This window comes from Seriola dumerili, unplaced genomic scaffold (genome assembly GCF_002260705.1).
Source record: "Seriola dumerili isolate Sdu_G_001 unplaced genomic scaffold, Sdu_1.0 BDQW01000219.1, whole genome shotgun sequence".
NCBI lineage: Eukaryota > Metazoa > Chordata > Actinopteri > Carangiformes > Carangidae > Seriola > Seriola dumerili.
Genome location: NW_019174474.1, coordinates 7,641,359 through 7,654,298, shown reverse-complemented (window position 1 = coordinate 7,654,298; position 12,940 = coordinate 7,641,359). Strand labels below are relative to the sequence as shown.

Sequence of the window (12,940 nt, the reverse complement as noted above, 5' to 3'; positions counted from 1 at the left end):
TAGCATGGTAGTTTGTTCTGGACCACACTGATTACTCCAGGGGGCTCTGTCCTGTCCCCGAGGTCACATTGGAAATGCCTCCACGTCTGAAAATAAACTTCATGGTTGATAGAAACACTGGAGAAAGTTTCATGATTTAGTCATAAAATGCACAATACCTTCCATATAGCTTATCTGTTGCACTAACATGATGTGGGGGTTGAAACTTGGTTGTGAATGGCCAGTGAGCCCTGTCCTGGAACAGTCTCAATAATGCCATTTGTTTGATGACTTTTAAATGAAGGAAATAAAATAAAATAAAAAAAGTGTGGGATGCAAACTGACCTTGGGGTCGAAGTCTCCCTCATCATCGTCATCATCAGCCTCCTCGTCTTGCTCCTGAGACACAAAAACAAGGTAATTGTAAGAGATGCAAACAACCCTTGTTTAAGAAAAATATATGAAGGGCTGGTATAATTCTAAGGTTTAGCAATGATCTATATAGCAGTAAAATTGCACACTTAAGTCCTGTGTGAGCACTGATGATCAGATGTCTGGCATTCCAGATCAAATATAAAGCATTTGTGAGTGACAGTGGTATTACTAAGTATTACCAACCTCTTCATCTCCCTCTTCCAGCTCCTCCTCTTCAAACTGCAGTAAAATCAATAAAATCAAGAATGAAAACAAACCCAACAGCAAAGACAAGTTTAGCTTATATACTTTCAAATGAGTCAGTTTGCAAACATCCCATCTTGTTGCTAGAATCGTGGAACTTTTTTCTGTTCATATGTAACTCTGTGTGCATGAGTGTCTGTTGGAGGAAAATCACTCACGCTCTCGTCATCTTCCAGGGCCTCTCCAGTGAAATACAGCACTGCTCTGGGAACTATTCTCTCACGGAAGAAATGACCAATCTCAAAGTCTGTGGCTAGAGTGAACTCAGAGTCTTCGTCCTATAAAACAAGAACAGACACTTTTTTTTTTTTTTTTTTTTTTTTTTTTTAAACACAACTACAAATCTAATATATTGACATTAAGAGAAGAAGCAATAAAATGGGTGGTGATTTTATGAAGAATAAGCTACATTTTACTCACCATTTCTCCATCTGGTAAAGCTGTAAGGCAAAGGACAAAGAATTTAAGCAATAAGCAGCTTAACATACTGGTTTACAAGGAATTTTAAGGTGTGATGGAAAAAATGAATTTTAATTGGCACATTAATTTTTTAATCGCCATTTAAGCCAACAGTCACAGTCAGATATGTTGTAACTGAGACAGCTTTTGCATTACCTCTAACTCAGCCAACAGCCCATTTATGGTTAAGACTATACTTATTATAAATGAGGTCACACCACAGAGGCTGTGACAGGCCCTTAGCAAACAGCTGTGCCCTACCAGCCCATCATTAAACTGACTAAAGGTGACATCACCCTGTCCTTCCTACTCTGTCAACACTATTGTATTTTGACCGATTTGTTAAACTTGTATAAATCTGTGCTCACACGAACATGTTAATTTCATCATGTAGGTCCAGTACAGTACCATAATTAGCATCAATTTGAAAAAACAAACAAAAAAAACAGGCTCAATATGACCCATGCTTTTCAGAGCAACTGCAAAATCTTGCCCTGAATGGCATTTGCTTTGCCAGCATTACACTACCCAGGATCTCCATTTATCTGGTCAACAAAAATGTAGACCACCTACATTTTTGTTAGCCTGTTATCTACATTCCACACATTTTCACAAAAAATAACACGTCACTTGAAGTTGTATTACTTCATGTAATTAACCAATAAAACACAAGTTTTGTAGCTAATTTTAAAATAATCCTTCCTGTGCTGGGACCAACTTTTGAACAAAGTCCGAGCATCAATTAACTTCACATATTTGTGTAAAATAAATACAAACGAGCATGTCAGTCAGTCAAAAGCATGATTTTTTTCATGGTGGAGTGTGCAATTACAGCCCACTGAAACAAAAGAAAAATTAGATAATGACATATTGACTGACATGCCTCTTTTTTTTTCTTTTTTTTTTAAAACATAGAAAACTTGTGAGTGCTCTGTGGAGGACAAAACATGGAGAAATCATTTCGAAGTTACCTCAAATACCTATTTGTTACTTCTGTACTAACATTTCTTGTTACTTATCTGCCTACATATACACTCATATTAGTGTATCTGTAATAAGCTAATATCTACCCTGCAGATTTTTTAGTCTTGCTCAGGATTGAGAACAGAATTCCATTGAGTTTGTGCAATCAACGCATCAATGTAATGTTTAGCTGTTTGACAAAAACATTCTCACAATACTTTCTCTTATACCCTGATAGAGATAAGATTTATATAAGTAAAAAATGCACACCGCTAAGAGTAGATGTAGATATGAAAAGTTGGGTTCATATTGTTTGGTTAGCATTGCCGTGGAAAAAAATGATAAGATACAATTTCTTCTTCAATAATTCTGACCCATCAAAACCAATATTTGCTGTGACATCTCTCATACTTTCTTATGCAATCTAATATGTGCTTAGCTGGTTAGTGAAGTCACACATGCACATGCGTATTCACATGATGGCTTCTTCACTTATGGACATCCCAGTCCTCGCACTGCACACCTTACACAGCTGACAAAGAGCTATTTATATTCACTAGTCATATACCAAGGCTATGATTGAACCAGTAAGACAAACATTTGCTTAGCCAATCAGTGTTCAGGCCAACTTCTCAAAGTCAGAATGAGTCTGGGCATGTCTGACAGGTGAGTTGACTATACAGGAAAGACAATAGAGTCATTAAAGGATCAGTACGTTAGGCAGAATACACCTTTATTTGAGGAAGAATTACTCATAAGATACCTGACTTTATGGGTCTGTCATTGTATTATTCATCTACTGTTTATTCAAATGAAAAAAGGCAGTTAAACTGAAACAAAGGCCTGCTTCTATACTGACCTTCCTAATCTTTGATGACAGCAACTCAACAAATTTGAGAAAATGCTTAGGTTTTTAAATAACGCAACATAAAACTTTTTTTTCCATTTTAACCAAACTTTGGAATTTCCTCTTCAGTTTTTCAGTCTGTGAATTGACCTCTTCAATTACTTTATCTTTATTTATACTCTCAAAGCTTTCTGAGATGTTTACACTTGAAAGATTAGCTATTAACAAATTTATATGTATATAATACATACATAATATATGTGCAATGTTATCAGATAGTAGCTAAAAAGACTGGTTTTATCAGTGGTCTCACATCTTTGCCTCATATTTTTAGGTTAGTCACATATCCCATTAATTCACTGGCTGTTTAGCAACATATAAAACCCTTAACTCTCTAAGATGGAAATTAATAATAAAACCAGATAGTAAAAACCAAAGTTGATATAAAGTTGAGTGAACAAAGCTTCATGTACAAAGTCCACCTCAGTGAGCAAGAGAGATGCTGCCAATTCCACCTACATACTGCAGAGTGACTGCATAATCCGACACAGCAAAGGAGTGTGGCACCACCTGCTGCTGAATTCGGTTCAATGCAGGGATAGTAAGACCACATGACATGCATGTTAACATGTTGCCACACTGCAGTTTAACAAAGACATGCTGCACAAGCTGTTGAAAAGAAATGGGAGTAATTGCTTTGAAAGTGACATTTAGACCTTCAGAGAAATCCACTACATTTCGTGTGTGGTTGTTTATGTGTTTTCTCACCTTTGACAGGATTAAAGAAGTTGAAGAAAGAGTCGTTGGGGACCTGTTTGGTAACAGTGCGAACAGTGCCACGGCCTTTATGCTTCTGCTTCTTCTTAATAGTTTTCACTGTCACATCCTTCCCCTTGTGCCAATCTATCTGACAGCTAGAGAGAGGAGGTGTGGAAAGAAGTGAGAGGCTGCAGAAAGTAAGGACGCAAAAAGGTAAAAGCTAGAAGAGATGCCAAGAGGAGGCTGATATGTGGGATGTAAATATAGAAAGAGTGAACAGAAATGTTTTACAAACCACACAATATCTATTTTTTACTTTACAACTCAACATCATGTATGTCCAAGCCACAATTTAAAATGCATGATGTGTGCTCTGGCCCTCACCCTTCACAGTCAATGATCTCTGGTCCCTCGAATGAGAAAGGGTCTGAGGCATCAGGCTCTGACTTCATCTTGTAGACTTTAGTAAGGACTGCATTGTTGAAGTAACCATTGGGCTCAAAGTGAAACTCTAATGTGAAACTCTGAGAGAAAAAACAAGATAATTTCACTCAGCATTTTAAAACTATTTAGTTTGTTGGTTTGGAATGATATCAATCATTATGACATCATGTAGATACTGACCATTGGCTGTCCTGGCTCAGAAAACTTGACTTGAATATCTTTCAGGTGTTTTAGGATGGGCTCATCATGCTCCTGGGGGGAGATTAAGAGACAGGTCAGACACTTTTCAGAAATTTGAATTGTCTAGGAGGCAGATGAATAATTGAAATACACCTGTAGCATGTCACTGAGCATGTCCACACTCTTGAATATGGTGAGCCAGAACTCAGGAATGCCTTTTGGGTCTTCCTCTGGCGTGGCTTCCTCTTTCTTTGCATCTTCAATTGCAGCTTTTTCCTTTACTTCCTCCTGCAAGCAGTGACCAGAGCACATTTAAATTCACTGTGTATAAATATAAATTTGTATACATTTTTTTTAAGCTTTTGTGACATCTCATTGAGATCAAGACCTTTTACAAAACACAGATGTTGTGTGATCAGACGCCCATTACCCTCTTCTTTCCTGTTGGACACTACTCTCAGCTTTGTGTATGTTTGGGTATATCTTTAAGTACAGTATGTGTGTTTCCTCATTTGTTTTATTGAAGAGGATAAAGATCTTGAAGTCTTTTTTGTTTTTGGTAAATTCCTGTGTGTGGTGTGGTATGAAAAACATGTGCTGTGGACAATCAGAAGAAGCACGATTTGGAAAAGTGATCAGGCTCTAAAGGTAAACAAATCAAAGTTGTACTTACAGCTAGCTCCTCTTCTTCCTCTCTGTCACTGTGCCACTCACACTCCTCATCTGTGGGTTCCACTGTTCCTGTGACAACATCTCGTCTCTGTGACAGAAACACATTTTGACAAAGTTAATGATTTTAGAGAGATTTGGGAATATTGGCATGAAATATTTGTATATGACCAAGCATTCATTTAACAAGGCTGAATTATTTTCAGCTAGCATGCTGAAATCAACACCATTTGAGAGCGAGATGGACACACACACAGACACACACACACACATAGTACAAACAGGTGCAGCAGGATTACAGCTGCCAGTCTTCAGGGCGACTAAGAATGGCTCAGTTTTTGTCACTGGCTCTGGAAATAGCCTTTACTTACAAACAGTTGACTACTCGTTGTGGCAGTTTTTGATTTAGCACCAAGGATGCATCCTCACTGACCTCAGGTCGGACCAGAGAGACATACTTCACCACCCATTAGTGCAAGGAATGACAAGTGAATCTTAAATATTTTTTCTCTTAATAAATAAGGGAACTTATTTGTTAATGGCAATTTGTTTAGCTTTTGCTGCGTTTGCATGAAGATATACTGAACAAAGAAAACTCTGACATTTAGTACATTTAGTCAAGTACAGTAAAGCAGTGTTAAGAAAACATTCTGTTATAGAAAATATTATCAACTGTACCTTGTCAAACAGTGGCTGGTAGAGGGCAGCATACTTCCTCTCTAGCTCATGGACTTCCTCGTAGAACTTAGCCTCTATGTTAGCACACTGCACCTGTAGCCTTTTCAAGGCATGCACTCGCCTCTTCACTGCTTTGGGAAGCATGCTAAGAAAGAGGAGAGACATTGGACACATCTAAACTTAAACCATTTATAGTAAAAATATGATTATAAAGTAGGTTGTTTCTTTTACTATGACGTATAACTGTGATCCTCAAACAACTCGTACACAATCTTTAATCTGTTAAACTAGTGAGTCCTCATCCTAATGGTTTTGTGAGACTGAAAGATGACTTTGTTTGTATTTGGCTGTCAGTGATGCTGTCAATTACCTAGACTCATTCATCAACTTTGTATGTTGATTTGAGAAAGTCAATCCAAAAAGTACTTTTGTTTTACATGTATGGCAAGTTTTGTGCAATTTGATATGAGCACTAGAATAGTTCATTGTAGTTCACCTCAACTGGATACTGTTCTATGCAATTTTGCATAAATTTGATTCTGATTTTAGTATCTATGTATACAGTATTTCAAATAAGGTAACACAAATATCGCCATATGATATCGATGTCACAGTATACCTCAATACAATCACCATCTTGGGAAATACAATATCATGTTTACATTATGTGGAAGTTGCTCGTTGTCTGTAAGTGCCAAGACACTACATATATTAACTTTTATCCCTTCTAACGGTTGTTTAGATAAGACGTTGTTTAATAAGGTAGATAAAAAGGTTTAGGTATTTAAAAAGAGAAGCAAAAGCAGTCACCATTTTACACTATTGCCACCTTAAGTTGTCCAGCAACTAATGTGAATGTTTTTATGTTGTAACCATGATAATCTTTCCATTTTTACCCTCCAACTGCCATAGCACAAACACAGTATAAAGTATCTACACTGACCTTTCCAAGAAGTGGAAGCTGACAGGTCTGTCCATTTGCCCACCTGGATTTTGCATCCCTTGATCCCCTTTACCTGCCAAACCAACAAAGAACATTGAATTGTACTTTTCACATTTAAAATTACAACATTGAGTTGTGCCATTCTTTTCATCTGCATTTAAAGAGTTGACCAGCAGTGATTTTTCTTAAATTATGTTTTAATTATGTCTCAACCTACACAAAATGATGCAAGAAAATCAATCCAGTACAACAGCCCTCACATTATTGAGATGTTTTGCTACAATTACAATGTTGAGTGTATGATTGACTGTTTGACTTATTTATAACTGACTCAGTGTTACTGATAATTGGTCATTTTTTAGGTTATATTCAACTAAACAAGTTAGCCTTTCTACTATTCTCTTTATTACATGGATGTAAATATGAACATATGACAGCTAATACTGAGTCTCATCAGAAGAACCAACATTTCTCACATTATATGTCTACTTCATTGTGGTAAGTTGAAATACAACTGTCCTACAACCTCCTTACCTTTACTGGCGTCCATTGTCGAGTGGCAACTCCTTCCTCTGTTAGAAGCAGATCACTTATATTAAACATATGCTAATAAGGAGTCACGACAGGGTATTTACAGAGGAAGCTACCTACAAAATGATTGAGGAACACAATCATTGTTGATTGCATTTCATCAGGGAGCCTGGGTTTGCATTTAATCGTACTTCTACTTGATAGACATTATTCGTCATTACACTGCCTTAAATCATCATTACTAAAATCTCAAAGGTTAAATATGATTTCACCAGAGGTACAGGCTTAGACAAGCCCTAACTACGAGAGTGAGTGAGTGGCAAGCCACTTGAGTTTTCTCCAAGTGATCAACAGCAACACTGGTGTTGAGCAAGCGCAGGCCGATGACGCACTGACATGCTAATGGCAGCTGGGCTAGGCTATGACAGTCAGAGTTAGCACATCTCCATTTATACATACTAATGTGGCCATCGCGACCTCTGACAGTTACAGAGTACCACTGAGAAAACAATATCAAATTAATCTACATGCTAACACCATCTTACCAACACGCGAATACTAACAACCACCCAATATGGGCGGTGCCAAAGATTTGACAGCAGCTAACCGGGTTAGCTAGCTAGCTAGCCAAGTAACTACGAGACAACGTGCTATGAACAATGCTTCAGCTAACAGCAAATGCGAAGGTTAACACTTGACATCAACCCTCTCTCCTCCACTCACACAATATATTTAGAATGAATTATTCCAGTGAATGACTAAAGCAAAAACGCTACGCTTTTCGATTATGTAGATAAAACTAGCCGTTAACGTTACGACTGCTAGCTTACTGCTAACCGCATCCACAAGCTAGCTACGGTTAGCTCGCGGGTTATTAAAAGCTCCAGAGTCAGAGGAAAGTGTCAGGAAGACAGCTCACCAGCGGTCAGTCAAATTGGTGAAATAACTCGTCATGTTATTTATTAATGCTATAACATGCGAGAAAATGCTCAAATTAATGATATACCTGTGCTTACTTGCTGTTTTCGCTGACTTACCTCTAGCTGAGCGGAATTCTTGCTGGTCGCCTCGCTCACGCGTCTTCGCTTCAACCCCCACGCGCGAGCAACACACGCGCTTCAGCATCCTGGCTTCGGATTGGACAACAGGTGAAGGGGACACTGTGCTGCGTTCAAGTGCTGCATTGAGAAAATTTTAATCTTGGAGACAATTACAGTCTTACTCAATCACCTCTGTTCTCTCAAATAAATTTGCATAAATAAAATCTAATTATAAATCTCTGCACCATTTCTGCCAAACAGCAGATCTAGACAAAAAGATTGTGAGATTTGGGGGGGGGGGGGGGGCTCTTGAAATAAGAGACATGCATTCAGTCTTTTCGTGTGGGATTCAGACTACAACTTGGAATAGATTTTTGTCTATAGATGTATGTTGTGAGTGCTCGAGATTATGCTTAGACCACAAGAGGGCTTCATATACCTGTGCTTCACAGGAGACAGTGACTGTATCAGTGTCTGCACACTGACAGGCTGATATTTTTTTATATTTGTATTAAAAGTCATCAGTTAATGTGTGTGTTTTGTGGTTAGTGTGTGTACCTTTGTGTTTTTCATATTTTGTAGCACCTGTGAAACACTCAAACATGCTTGTATTCCTTCTGCAAAGACATATCTGACAAGCCCATGGGGTGTGTCTGCCAAATCTTACATACCAAAACAAAACAACAACAAAAAAACTCTATTAAACAGGAACACATGCGATATACAGAACATTTAGTTTAGCTGACCTAGCTCTTAGTGCATTAACATAGCTTTTTAGAGATGATTGGATCAGCTGGTTTATGACTGGAATGAGTCCATGTGTTCAAATCTCTTTACAAAATTTGAAAATATGGAAAAGAATGGTTAAAGCCAAATATTTTGTGGTTTTACTGGTCAACAACTAGTTGGGAATGATTCTGGTGGTATGAACTGAAGAATATGATAATTATTTTTGATGACACAAATGCAAAATGTTTTTTTACACTATAAAATAGCTGAAATAACCTTTCTGTATTATGAAACAACACATCATCGCTGAACAAAAAGCCTTATCAGCGAGCACTGGTAGTTAGTGTTTGCATGAATTAGGCAGTAGGACATAGCTATCAATTACCTGCTTTGTCAGATAACATCAGTGTTTTATTGGATCCAAGAGATGACATAGAGGGAGATTTTAAATATGTGTGACAGAGAGGTTTCAAAGTGGGAAGTGGTAATAGCTTTGAGTCATTTTCTGTCACCATCCACAAATGACCAGACCCATTTGCTTTTTTTCTCCAGTCATTAGAAATTACATCTAAAATTAGAAATTCCACAGCCTTTTCACATCTCATTTATTTAGAAATACAGTATTTATTTGAAAATGTACTATCACAAGGGCACAGAGCATGTCACAAGGCTAAATCAATAGTGATCATCTGTTCATATACAGTATCCTACTGACCCACCATTAACTTTTGTTTTTTCTGTTGGAAATGTTTTTTGCGGAAATAGTCCATTGAGTAACAGACATAAAACAACACTGAAATTCTGTTTGCTATCAACCATTATGTAGTCTACACACTTGAGAGGAAGTGACAGCACTGGGGCCCCTTAGGGTACGATTGTGGTGACCAGGCTTTGTGCCTGTCACAGTGTGACATTTACCAGCAGGGTCTGTATTCACAGAGGAAATCAAATGTGATTGTGTAGCATTTGGGATGAGCCAGAGATCTAGAAACGTAGAAAGTGTACAGTAATCGCTAGTTTTGGAATTGTAGGGTGGTGGTAGTGTCATTTGAAGCAGAATCCATCACTAAATGTACAGAGGAGCTCATTGTACACTATCACCTCAATGTAATGTGGATCTTTGAGTTAAAACTAATAAATCAAAGAATAAAGTGACTTTGAATTAAGGTTTTTGAAAGCCCTTTATAGTTTTGTGACTCTCTGCAGAACCTTTGTTGAAGTGCCTGTTAAGACAATAGTTACACCTGCGGCTCTCACACAAAGCTCTGCTTTACAGCCTCAGCCCATCAGCAAGTCAACTCCAAGATTACACCCGCGCTCAGTCTTTTGTATCCCCCTCCTGAGTGGGTAGCATACACCTGGCTGTACAAATGTTATGTATGCTGGTGTAACTTGTCTAGTCAAAGGGCCTGCCCAGCTGTATGTGCACACATTTTATTGTATGATAGTGCAAGTGTTTGCTGTACACACGTAGAGTATACAAGATGAATTCTTATCACACTCCGTGCATTCTGTCAGATTGGCTGATAGCAACCAGACCTTCAAGCACTGTATCTATCTGTACTACTGAGATCATGTCTGTGAATTACGGCAGAAGCACCACAGAGTGGGTGTTAAGAGGTGAAATTCACCAATTCCTGCGCTCATCATACATCACTCTTTGTCTTGAATAGCAGGTTGTTAGAGCTGGTGGAAATGCACAGAACATCACAGCAAACCTGAATTAGTCAAATGCATTTTCTCTGTCTCTAACAATAGAGTGTCTGTCTGCTCTCTCTTTTCAGTACAACACCCAACACTAAAACAAAATGTCTGCAAACTGTGTCGTCAAGCTCAGATTTTTCCTTTTATATTATGTACTTCTGTCTCCTCTGTACATACAACATCTAGAGCATGTCTTTACTTGTATGTTCGTCAGTTACAGGTTTCTTGTTAAAGCTTTCCTTATCCAATTTGAGGATGTAAAGATAGTGGTTGATATGCTGTGTGTTGCTCAAACCATACATTTTTGGCAATATAAACAGAATGTGCTTGACTTGAATATATTTGTGTATTATCCAGCATTTCTGGTTGCTGTACCAGTTACCAGGTGTGATCGTATGCCAGATGCATGCTTGGACAGGCCCCTGTGACAGTGAATAGAAATAAGTAGGTAAAAACGGTAAATGAATGACTGAACCTTTGTTTGTAATTGTCTTCACATTTTCATACATTGATTAGTCGATTCTTCAGCATTGATTGCTTGAAGGTGGAAATGTATGGTGCAGACAGATCTGGAGACTATAAAATCTCTCTGATCAATATCTTTGCCATTGGAAAGAAAAATACACATTTTGCTGCCTATATTGGTCATGGCCTGGAATCAAAGTGGTCTAGATGCTAGTCATCGCCCCTGTTGTAATTTATTGTTCTCTGTCTTTGTTTTTTGTGTCCTTGTCTCACTTGCACTAACACATGCACACATGCACACACACACACACACACACAAAAAAAGAGAATCGACTTCCTCTTGGAGGTGGATGTCATGATAGCTCTTGTCTCTTCCTGCTGATTAAACATGTAGCAACAGTGTCTCCGTTGGCCCTTCTCATCCCACTGGGGTATTGGTTTTGTGAATGAAGTGTCCAAACTCCCAGATGGCAGTATTGATATGGCCGGGAGGACAGGGCAGTGTTTACGAGCCACCCTGCCCCTGCATCCTCTGTCGTCCATTAAGCCCCTCTCCTCCTAACGCATGGGTAATGGCCTATCTGTACACCATAATCAGACAGACACACACATACACACTGACTGTAAAAAGCCATCAAAATAAGACACACAAACAGAAGCACACACGGTTTGCAGCCACATTGACACAGCTGCAGTCATTATTCACAGGAGGAGGTCTTGGGTTTGTGTGTGTGTGTGTGTGTGTGTGTGTGTGGGGGGGGGGTGAAAAATGGCAAGCGGAAATACTAGATCTCGTCTGAGGTGGCTTCGACAGACGGCCCTGCATGCGTAACAAATTCAGCAGAGCCATCGATCCAACTTGTGGCAGGCTGAGTTCTCTGCTCACTCTTTGCGCGATGTGAGTGCAATTTACTTTAATGTGCACCGATAAGCAATTTCAATCATGACATCTTGTTTGTTTGTCTTTGTCTGTTGGTTGTCCTCTACAGTCGCCATCATTCTCATTCTGCAAGGACAGCTAAACCTTTTAGCCACCAACAAAAACGACCCATAACACCTCCTATCACACGCACAGACACACACAAAATGACAGACTTTGTGTGTTGACAAAATATAATTGACTAGTAACTGTTTTTTCCCTATAATTTCAGTATCAAAAATTTGACAAACAAAACAGAGTTTATTCAAATTCTGACAGTTAAGGATTTTCTGCCAAGGGCACACTTACTTTCATGTTTTATCATTTTTATTATGAATAGATTTATTCTGCAAGTGTACTAGTTATTTTTTAAAAGGGAAATTTGTTTTATTTTAATGGGTTTTGTGTCCATACTTTAATTTATGCGGCAGTGGTCAGTCACTCCGCTGAGATCCCAAAAAATGATGCCTTTTTTTAATATACATGTATATATATATATATATATATATCTTGTGCTAGAACAAGAACTGTATATTGGGAACACAAGTTGTCATCTTGTTGGAACAAGATAATTGAATATAATTTGATGTGCTTACCCACTCTCCTCAAAATGGAGAGTTAATCAAGTTTTATTTTCACCTGCATGTGATGTGATTAAATTCTTGCTCCTCTGGCACAATAACACAGGATTGTTCTAAATAGAAATCATATGCTGCATATCTTAAAGGACAATAGGCTTAGTCATTGGAAGGACTACACAGATTTTGATCATGACACTGACCTTCACAATGATCAGTTACGCAGTTTAGGGAGATGCATAACTCCAGATGGATGTTTATCCTGAGCATACAGCAGAGACAACAACAACTTCACTGAAGACAGAACATTGGTGCATTGACCAATATTAACACACAGTCTTTTGGTGTGTTTATTAATGTATTGACAGTTTCTCA

At 38.3% G+C, this 12,940-nt stretch overlaps 1 protein-coding gene across 2 annotated transcripts in view; it reads right to left on the bottom strand.

The window, feature by feature from the left end:
• Positions 1-8,236, bottom strand: part of LOC111228566 (nucleosome assembly protein 1-like 4) — a 38,192-nt gene extending 29,956 nt beyond the window's left edge. For both annotated transcript variants that reach the window (XM_022754534.1, XM_022754533.1), the window contains exons 1-13: positions 8,168-8,236; positions 7,134-7,171; positions 6,600-6,672; positions 5,657-5,801; positions 4,983-5,069; positions 4,463-4,597; positions 4,310-4,381; positions 4,070-4,209; positions 3,695-3,840; positions 1,078-1,097; positions 816-935; positions 598-633; positions 325-378 (exon numbers count right to left, since the gene is read on the bottom strand). In XM_022754534.1, coding sequence (XP_022610255.1) covers positions 325-378; positions 598-633; positions 816-935; positions 1,078-1,097; positions 3,695-3,840; positions 4,070-4,209; positions 4,310-4,381; positions 4,463-4,597; positions 4,983-5,069; positions 5,657-5,801; positions 6,600-6,672; positions 7,134-7,149 — 1,044 coding nt within the window. In that variant the 5' untranslated portion in view covers positions 7,150-7,171; positions 8,168-8,236. The remainder of the gene's footprint in view (positions 1-324; positions 379-597; positions 634-815; positions 936-1,077; positions 1,098-3,694; positions 3,841-4,069; positions 4,210-4,309; positions 4,382-4,462; positions 4,598-4,982; positions 5,070-5,656; positions 5,802-6,599; positions 6,673-7,133; positions 7,172-8,167) is intronic.
• Between the last annotated feature and the right edge of the window lie 4,704 nt (positions 8,237-12,940).